At 36.5% G+C, this 10454-nt stretch overlaps 1 protein-coding gene across 1 annotated transcript in view; it reads left to right on the forward strand.

Moving 5' to 3' along the window:
• The window catches only part of LOC115216794 (protein RER1), an 84448-nt gene that overhangs the window by 51953 nt on the left and 22041 nt on the right, over nucleotides 1-10454 (forward strand). The window contains exons 4-7 of the mRNA XM_036506858.1: nucleotides 1259-1355; nucleotides 5515-5596; nucleotides 7624-7759; nucleotides 9794-9868. Of these exons, the coding sequence (XP_036362751.1) occupies nucleotides 1259-1355; nucleotides 5515-5596; nucleotides 7624-7759; nucleotides 9794-9868 (390 nt within the window). The remainder of the gene's footprint in view (nucleotides 1-1258; nucleotides 1356-5514; nucleotides 5597-7623; nucleotides 7760-9793; nucleotides 9869-10454) is intronic.

Below are 10454 nucleotides of genomic sequence, written 5' to 3' on the forward strand. Positions count from 1 at the left end.
GAAAAGGTGGATGTGTAGGTAAGTGCACTAAGTGAAAATAGTGTGACATGATTAGAGACAGGGAATGAGTTAGATGCATTGAATATTCAGTGTAGTGACGTAGAAGATTGTTGGAGGGTTAAGTGTCAGAAAACAAGTTGTGGGGTAAGGTTTGACAGAGCCTCAATCCTGCTATATCATATTCAGTCCTACTGCCGGAACTTTGGGTGAGTGTTTTCCACTTTAGCCCTAGGTCTTGGTGGGGTGGAAACTAGAGGAAAATGTTGTAATATATGTGTGTATATGCATGTAAGTGTTTGTCTGCTTGTGTTGATGTTACACTATGGTTATAAAGAAATGTCACTGTCATACAAGCAGTGTGCAGATAATCTGTACAAGAGATATTAAATATATATATGGGTTATTAGAGGTAATGGTGATTATGCGAATAAGGGGTTCAATGTTGGTCATATGTCAGCGTGTGTATATAAAAATTTTATTTCGTAATGAGATAAAAAACCAAGGCTGTGTAGATTTTAGAACATTATAGATAGGTTTCAGGGTTGTTTCCAGGATATTTATTATATGAAGGGGTATAATAAATATCCTGGTAACTACTGTAAGACCTATCTATAAATATTCTAAAATCTACACAGCCTTGGTTTTTTATCTCGTTACGAAAGAAAATTTTTATGTGTATATATGTGTCTATTTATCACCCAATGAGATACATCTACACTGCCAGTTGTTGTGTGTCCCACCCGTTAGGAATTGATGCTAGATGTGTCAAAACAATTGTCATGGTTAATAATATATTCTTGTATATTCCATCTACCATATGCATACATACATACACACACACACACACACACACACAAATGTTCAAAACAGTTGCATGTCTCAAAAGCTCACTCTGTGCATCTTCAAAAATGATAATGTATTTATATTTTGCTTCAATACTGAGTGGTTTTCCAGCAGGTATGAGAAGTCAACCAAAATTATTTTTAAGATTGTTTGTATTTGTGAATTCAGTGTACACCTTCCTTCCTTTCTTTTTCTCTTACATCCTCTCTCTCTTTCTTCCTCTTCCTTCCTTCCCTTCTGCATATCATAACATTTCACTGTTGGTGGACTATTGTGCTAAGTTGTTGTATAAACATTAATGAAATGGCTTATTTTTGGCCAATTTCGTTGTATGTATGTCTCTGAATATCTGGTTTTTTTTTTTTTTTTTTTTTTTCTTGTTTATAATTTCATTTTGGTATTTATTAATTTCTAGGGCTGGTACATTGTGACATATGCATTAGGAATTTATCTTCTGAATTTGTTCATTGCATTCCTTACACCCAAAATAGACCCTGCCATAGATGACACAGGTAAGTAACTGTTATTGTTTAGCCCCAGGCCAGCCCTGATTAAGCACTCCCACAATCAAAGACATTTCCAATCATGACTATCACATCTTTTTTCCATCCCTTCCCATAAACAGTGATCCTTTATGTTCTTCCTTTTAAAGACGGTAGGTTATGATTTCAGGGGGATTTGACTGCTATTTTCAGGATAAGTTGAAAGTGGTGGCTATTCCTCATTTCTGGGTATTTTTGTTTCTTTTCTTCTCAGTGCAATGCAACTCTGAGTCAGATGTGAAAAACAGGATTTGTGCTTGCCATGTTGCTTTTGGAAGAATTGTCTAACATGGTCTTCAGAAACTAAACTTTAACCCTTTCGTTACCAAAGCCGCCCGAAAAAAATTTTGGTTAATGTGACCAAACCGCCCAAAGCTGCCCCAATTTACCTATTCATATTTAAATGAGAATATCAGAGCAAATCTCTTTAGTACATTCGTGAAAACACGTATTATACTTCGTAAACAGTTCAACTACAGTTTTGTACAATAATCGAAGTGTAATTTTAATTCCGGGAATTTTGGGAGATTTTTTTCCGAAATTTGTTCCTATTGTGTTTTCAAAATTTGTAATTCTGACAAAAAATGGATACGAATTTCATTATATCAAGCAGCGAGTCAGAATTCGAAGGATTTTCTACTGAAGACCTTCATAAATCTAACTCTATGACTGAAAAAAAAAGCATGTGGTATTTGATAATGAATCTGATGTTTCATTTTCCGAAAGTGAAAACTGTGAATCCGAGAGCTCCGACAGCGATAAAGAAAATGAATTGGCACCTGAATGGAGTGAAAATTTAAAAACTGTTTCTTTCAGTGATTTTTCTGAAGAAACTGGACCAAGCCACAGACTTTCCCAGGAGAGTAAAGCCTTAGACTATTTCTTTTTACTTTTTCGAATGAGCCTATTTGAAATCATTACGGCGGAAACGAACTGTTACGCTAAACGTAAACAAAGCGAAAGAAACGATAGTTTGTGGTTTCCCACAACCTTAAATGAAATTAAGACTATTTTGCCATAAATATTATTATGGGTATCAGAAAGTTACCCAGAATAACAAATTCTATCATAAAATTTTGTTGTATACCCAATTGAATATTAGCTAATAACCCATTTTCTATAGCGATGTTTGAACAAAATTTTAATAATTTTATATTTTGTTGAATTTACCTGTATCTTACCTGCAATTAGAGTCACTTTGTGACAAAAATTATAGTATAGAATTGGTTGAGAATATTTCATTAAATTATCTTCCAAAAATCAGATTAATATATCAATAAATAAAAAAGTTATAGTTGTTTAATGAAACCAGACTAAATTTATGATTACGTTAGAAATTAATTGAAACACATAAGGGGTGTAATTTGGTCAGAAATATAGTAACGAAAGAGTTAAACACCAATTCAGACATAGCATATCAAGTTGTCATTGTTTTGACCTTACTCTACAGATGCAAAACACTGTATCATGAAGATATCAAGAAACTCAAGTGCTCTCACCAACAGAAGCTTTCATCTTCATCATCATCATCATTTAATGTCTGCTTTCCATGCTGGCATGGGTTGGACAGCTTGATAGGAACTGGCAAGGCCATGGGGCCACACTACATTCCATAGTCTGTTTTAGCTTGGTTTCTACAGCTGGATGCCCTTCCTAACACCAGCCACTTTACAGAGTCAATGTTTTGGGTGCTTTTCATGTGGCATCAGCACCAGTGCTTTTTACATGGCACTTTGGTTTTAGGATCTCAATTCTGTTGTGGTGGACAGGTCTTGAGTTCTTGAATATTAAATGGGAGGACCACATTCACCAAAATAGCAGATCCTGAGAAAGCTTGAACCAACAGCATTGATTTCACCACCATCAGACATTGGCTCAGATAATCTGTATATGGTAGGTGAGTGACAGTAGTCTTCCCTGCAAAAGACCATGCTGAAACCCTCTCTGATGTTACAAAGATCAGCTCAAAAAGACTATGAAGAAACTCTGAGATGAACAAGCAGCAGATGGCACTCTGATGTTGAATCATTTTGGCGGCTACTGAAGTGTTTCATCCTTCTGAGGTCAACAGTATTAAAGTACCAGTTATGCTATGTGGGCTCGGTGGCCCATGATAATATTTGTAGATTGATTCCTTCGTTGGATGAGACTTACCTCCGTCTTCAGAGAAGAGGTCATATGTTTGAGATGTTACTCTGTATAAGTGAAACCTTTTTCTATGTACACATATGTACATTTTTTGTATTTATTGTATTTAATATACTTTGTGTGTGTGTGTGATTGGCATCTCTTAGTTTCCTATTTCTTTATTGCCCACAAAGGGCTAAACATAGAGGGGACAAACAAGGACAGACAAATGGAATAAGTTGATTACCAGTTACAGTGCGTAACTGGTACTTAATTTATCGAGCCTGAAACGATGCAAGGCAGAGTTGACCTCGGCGGAATTTGAACTTAGAATGTAGACAGACGAAATACCTATTTCTTTACTACCCACAAGGGGCTAACCACAGAGGGGACAGACAGACGGACTAAGTCGATTATATCGATCTCAGTGCGTAACTGGTACTTAATTTATCGACCCCGAAAGGATGAAAGGCAAAGTCGACCTCGGCGGAATTTGAACTCAGAACGTAATGGCAGACGAAATACCGCTAAGCATTTTGCCCGGCGTGCTAACGTTTCTGCCAACTCGCCACCTTATGCTAACGTTTCTGCCGGCTTGCCGCCTTAACTTAGTTTCCACTTACAAGATCTACTCACTAGGCTTTGGTTGGCCTGGACACTTACCCAAGTTGCCATGCAATGGAACTGAACCTGGTTTACTTCCCAACCACATGGTTTGGACAGTAAACTTCTTACCACACAGCCATCGCTAAGCCTAAACACAACATGCCTATACTTATTACTCAAACATAAGTTATTTAGTACACCTCATAATACTCTTCTTTTACCTTCAAATTAGTAGAATCCTGTTGTGCAACATTATATTTATGCTACCAAAGTTGCCATATAGCATTCTTTGTTGTTGCTACTCTGCGTTATTGGCTGGTATCATGTCAGTGGACATGGTAACAACCGAGAAAGAACTCAATATTTAAGATATATGTCTTTTTCTTTCAATTGCAAAGTACAGGGTGTCCACAAAGTCTGGGTACATGGGGATTAACACATACTTTAAGAAATTATTATTTCTTATATTTAATTCTATATGTTATGATTTTATTTACCCCATGTACCCAGACTTTGTGGACACCCTGTAGATGCAACATGACTCAACTCATTGACTGCACTGTCTGTTAATGGCCTGCCACTCTATAGAAGAACTTGCAGCATAATCCTAGAATAAATTGAAAATATGGTATTTCATAAGGGCATCACCTCTTGACTATATCTCGTTTATTCAGTTGGCTGCCTCTGTGTTCTAAGTTTGTGTGAACCAAGCTGACTGTGGCTTTTGAGTGACATTAACAGTAATATCCTTTCTACTGTAGGATCTCATTCTGTTGTGGTGGGCGGGTCTTCTTGAGTACTTGAATATTAAATAGAAGGACCACATTCACAAAAAAAAAAGATCCTGAGAAAGCTTGAATCAACAGCATTGATTTCACCACCATCAGACATTGGCTCAGATAATCTGTATATGGTAGGTGAGTGACCCTAGACTTCCCTAAAATTTGGGCGGGGGGGCAGTTGATTAGATTGACCCCAGTACATAACTAGTACTTACTTCATTGCCCCCCCTCCCCGAAAGGATGAAAGGCAAAGTTGACCTCGGTGGAATTTGAACTCAGCATGTAAAGATGGACAAAATACTGCCAATATTTTGCCCAGCATGCTAATGATTCTGCCAGCTCACTGCTTTTGACACTAACAATGATTTAGAGAGAGAAATTAGTTACTAACTAAAGTCAAACCAGGAAAACAGTCTTTTATTGAATTCACTCTGCCTTTATGCTAGGCCCAGATCTGACCTTAAACGTTTTTGGTTTTCTGTTACATTCCTTAGATGTCATTATCTTACTGGTTTTTTTGTGTTATATCTTTTTCACTGCTTTAGGTCTTTTAATGTTTCAGTCATTCATTTTGCCAAAATTTGATTATTTAAAAAAAAATTTTGTTTTTTTAGCTGAAGATGGACCATCATTACCAACAAAAGCTAATGAAGAATTCCGGCCTTTTATGCGCAGATTACCAGAATTTAAATTCTGGTGAGTAGCATATTACAATTTATTTTTCTATGCATTAATTTACTTCAAGAGTAAGTAGCAGTGCAGTGTAAAAGTTGAGCCCTTTGTTAGTTGATTTTGCATTCAGTTTTTGCCTCCTAACTGCAGCTTTTGCTTTCCTGTTCCACCTCATTTCATGTTCCTTTGGGAAAGGCAACAACATGTATATACTCTCATAGAAACCTTTGGCTTCCTGATTTCCTTAACCCTTTCGTTACCGTATTTATTTTGAGATGCTCTGTATTTCTTTCAATTACTTTAAATATAACAAAGAATTTAGTAAAATAACTTAGTCATCATTAAGCTAGTGTTAGGAACATAAATTGTGACTAAGGTTTGGTGGAAGATGTTAATTCAAAACTTATCTAAACAAGACATTTGTACTCAGAGCCAGAGCCGCTTTCAGCCGGGTTGGTATCAAAAGGGTTAAGAAAGCAACAGGAAACCGACCTGGTATCATCGTCTCTGAGATACTATGTTGGTAAGATAGAAAGTTATATTCAGTTTCAGTCTACTTCCTATGCTGGCATGGGTTTGGATGGGTTGACACATCAAGTTGGTTCTTATTCAGTTACCTCTCCCCTAGATGAACAAGAAGTCATGTCTTATTCATATGGTTCCTGCTTTGAATCCAATGTGGTACTATGTAAATATCCATTAATAAGACAACTGATGGTGACCAGGAATCAAACTGATTGAAACAATGTTAGTATAAATATTTTTTAAAATTAAGTTAAACAGTTTGAGAAATATTTTGATAATTATAACCCACCTCGCTCAGATATTTAGACAGCTGTTTTGTTTTATATAAATGCTTTTATAGCTCATGTAATATTCTTCTTTAAACATTATTGTGTTTGATAAAAAATGGTGCCAGCAAGCAAAGAGATAGTACACTGCTGAACTGAATGTCTTTCACTTGTTAGTTCTACTCTCTTCCTGTATTCTAAATTCAGATCTGGTAAGGATTAATTTTGTTTCATTCCTCAAAAGGTTTGTGAAATAAATACCAGTTGTAAACTATAGTTGATTCAATAGTTCGGTTATGCTTGTACTTTATAGATTCACAGGCTTTGCATTATGTTCGATGATGTGTAAGTATCATAGATTTGTTTGGTCTGTGGGTTTGTGGTATAGTTTTGACCCCCCTACATGTAACCACTTCATACAGATCATTAATGCCTTTTAAAAAGGCGTTAATGTTGCACCTTTCCCTTTCACCTCACCTAAATGACACAGGCTTCATGACTGAATTCATCTTTAGTAAATTGTTTTAATAGAGAATGGATCTGCATTAGACTAACATGTTTTGATCACCACCATGCGGACAAAGGTCAATATGTGATGCACCAGTGATTAGATTTGTCTTAAATTAAACAGTCGTAGCTGTGTGATAAGAAGCTTGCTTTTCAACCATATGGTTTAGGGTTCAGTCCCACTTTGTAGCACCTTCTCAAGTGTCTTCTATAACCTCTGGCCAACTAAAGCTCTGTGAGTGGATTTGGTAGATGGAAACTGAAAGAAGCTTGTATGTATATATATGTATATATAGTTTGTGTCTGTGTTTATGTCCCCATAACTTAGTGGTTCAGCCAAAAGAATAAATACCAGGCTTTAAAAAACAAGTACTGGGGTCAATACATTTGACTAAAAATTCTTCAAGGAAGTGCCCCAGCATGGCCACAGTCTAATGACTGAAACAAGTAAACAATAAGTGATTTGTTAGATTTTCATTGTTAAATACTGCTTGCATTAAACTGCGACCAGGTCACAATTTCAAGGGACAAATTATTTCAACACCACATTACAAATGATAAATGTTTTTAAGTGATGTTAACAGCTTTTGTATTTCTGAACATTTAACTTGTGTCTTCCGTGTTGCAATTGTTTTAGTTTCAACACTCAATCTCAGATCAAAGCACCTACCATGCAAGTACATCTCTGTAATTATTTGTTTATTCATAATAAATGTGCCGACATTGTATTTCCATGTAAATTTTCTTTTGTAGGTATTCTGCATCCAAGTCAATTATCATTGGCTTATTCTGCACATTGTTTGAAGCTCTGGACATCCCTGTTTTCTGGCCTATCCTGGTTATGTATTTCATCATTTTGTTTACAATCACTATGAAGAGACAAATTAAGGTAAGAAACCCCCCCCCCTTATTGATTTGTCATTGTAGGTCCATTTTACCCATGCTTGTATGAGATGAACAGATTTTCTTGGATTTTCTCCAGTCTTATCTCATCCCTTTTGTGAGAATCAGCTTCTTGAGATTAGTTTAAATACTTCTTCAGTCTTCTCATCTTCACATCTGATTCCTCTTATACCCAGTTTTTCTCTCACCTCATTCGTGCGCTGTTGTTCATGCCCTGTCGAGCTTGCCGTCTTCGTTTCTTTCCAGTATCAGCACATCCTTCAGATTCAATACCCTTATCTCATTGTACCATGAGGTCCATATTTCATTGCCATGTAATATCACACTATGTATGCAAGAATCAGGCTATCTGTCTTTTCCTGAGACAGAGAACCACTTTGCTGCCCTGCAGAGGTAAAAGCCCCCTGAACTATTTCTAACCTGTTCTAGATCTGGTTACTGTGTTTATGGAAAACTTCTACCATTGATTAGGTTACTTGTGAAACAAAAGCTGTCAGTTTCATCTAGAGAGCCTCATGGATATTTGAAAGAATTTATTCTATGGGTGTTCTTAGAGCTAACCATACCTGGGCATATAAAGTTCTTTACTCGTGATCCACCAGCATCTCTTTTATACTCTTAGTTTGTATTTGGTTTACAGTACATATTATAATTTGTACCTGCACCATTTCTTCATATTAGGTAGGGCCATTTCCCTTCTGTAACCCCCCCCCCCCACAAAAAAAAGAAAAGAAAATGTTTTATGCTAATTAGGTTTTTGTTTGTTAGTTTTCTTTTTCCTTTTTTTTTTTTAATTAGAACAGTGTAACAGTCTGAGGAAATGGTCAGTGTCTATAGATTTATTTGACCCAGTTGTTGGGGCGAGCGTGGCCGTTGCCAGTACTGCCTGACTGGCCCTCGTGCCGTTGGCACATAAAAGCACCCACTACACTCTCGAAGTGGTTGGTGTTAGGAAGGGCATCCAGCTGTAGAAACTCTGCCAGATCAGATTGGAGTCTGGTGCAGCCATCTGGTTCACCAGACCTCAGTCAAATCGTCCAACCCATGCTAGCATGGAAAGCGGACGTTAAACGATGATGATGATGTGTGAGGTTAGTGATGCTTTGAATTACTTCAGCTTAGTCAGTTGTCTGATTAACATGGGCCTGAAAGGATTCCCAGAACAATGCAATCATAAGGGTGAAGAAAATAAAAGTCACACAAGAAATAATAATGACAAAGGAGAAAGAATGGTGCAGTGTGTTATCGATGCAAACGAGCGGAAGGGTGGACGGAGCAGTTTGGTCAGCAAACACAAGAACAGACACTGCAATAGTGGCAAAAGAAGTGATATAGAGGGAATATATAAAGTGGGTGAGTTGAGTAGCTGTTGAATGTTAAACTAAAAAACAATTTATTTTTCTTACGTTTTGATAAGTAGCTTTTCCTTGAATGTGTGATGGGTTTTCTATCCAGATGTGTAAACAGTTTTTTTTTTTTTTTTTTACAGGGTATTGAGATGAATTAAAATTAGTTTTTTGCTATTTCTGAAATAGTCTTTGTCATTTCTCAAGGTTCAAACATTGTTTTGAAACAGTGAGAACCTTCTTTTTTTTTGTTATTTTTTTTCTCAAATATTTAAAAAAAATTTAGTCATCGCCATCTCCTACTTTACTCTGTCTCGAACTGCATTGTCAAATACATCCTTCCTTTCTTCAAACAATACATTGTGATTTGAGGAAGATTTGGTTGCTATTTCTAACAGGCTGAGCAACAGCATAAGGGCTTCACTACTGATTCAGCTGTTTGCTTCATTAACTCATCATCTGTTTTCCATACTGGCATGAGTTGGACATAGCTACTAAGTAACATCAATCCATTCACTTTTATCTTATTCTCGCTCAATTGAAGCAAACATTTTATCCTTGTGCTTCATCCATGTTTACTAAATTTTCTTTTTGCTTGTTTTCTTTGTATTGATGTCTCTTATTTTTGTTATTTTATGGTTAACATACTTTTTTTTTCGTCTTTTTTTTTTCAGCACATGATCAAGTATAAGTACATCCCATTCACACATGGCAAGGCTGTATATAAGGGGAAGGAAGACTCAGGAAAGGTCATATCTTCATAGCCTTCCTACCTACTACTAATAAGTGTGGGGTGCATGTGTGTGTGTGTATGTATGTATATATGTATCTGTCTATCTTTCTATGTATGTGTGTGTATGCATATTTTAGTTCATACATAAATGTGTGTGTACATGTATGAATGTGTGTGTGTATATAAAAATCTGTCCTAGTTGATATTGTCTCCCCTTCCTTCCCCCCCCCCCCTTTCATAGTTTATGGTGAACAGGAAAAGGCTAACGGTGACAGTTGATGGGCAATCGGTGATCTACCAGGTCTTGCTGCCTTCCCCTCTCTTACTCTTTAACTCTTCCTTTTCCGTTCTTTGGCCAAACCCTACTCACTTAACACATAAAGTAAAAACTAAATTAAGTACTACTTAAACGTTATTATCAACAAAATTTAATTTTTCATGCATCAAACCAATATTCCGTATGTTGTAGCTGATTCTGGATGTTTCTCTACCAGCGGTTTTGAAATAGATGCTGTTAAACTGAAACTTAGAAAATACCCTTCAATATGTAGAAAACTAACTTAGTCATAGTCTCTCTCTCTCTCTCTCTCTCTCTCTCTCCC

This window comes from Octopus sinensis, linkage group LG10 (assembly GCF_006345805.1).
Source record: "Octopus sinensis linkage group LG10, ASM634580v1, whole genome shotgun sequence".
Classification (NCBI taxonomy): Eukaryota; Metazoa; Mollusca; class Cephalopoda; order Octopoda; family Octopodidae; genus Octopus; species Octopus sinensis.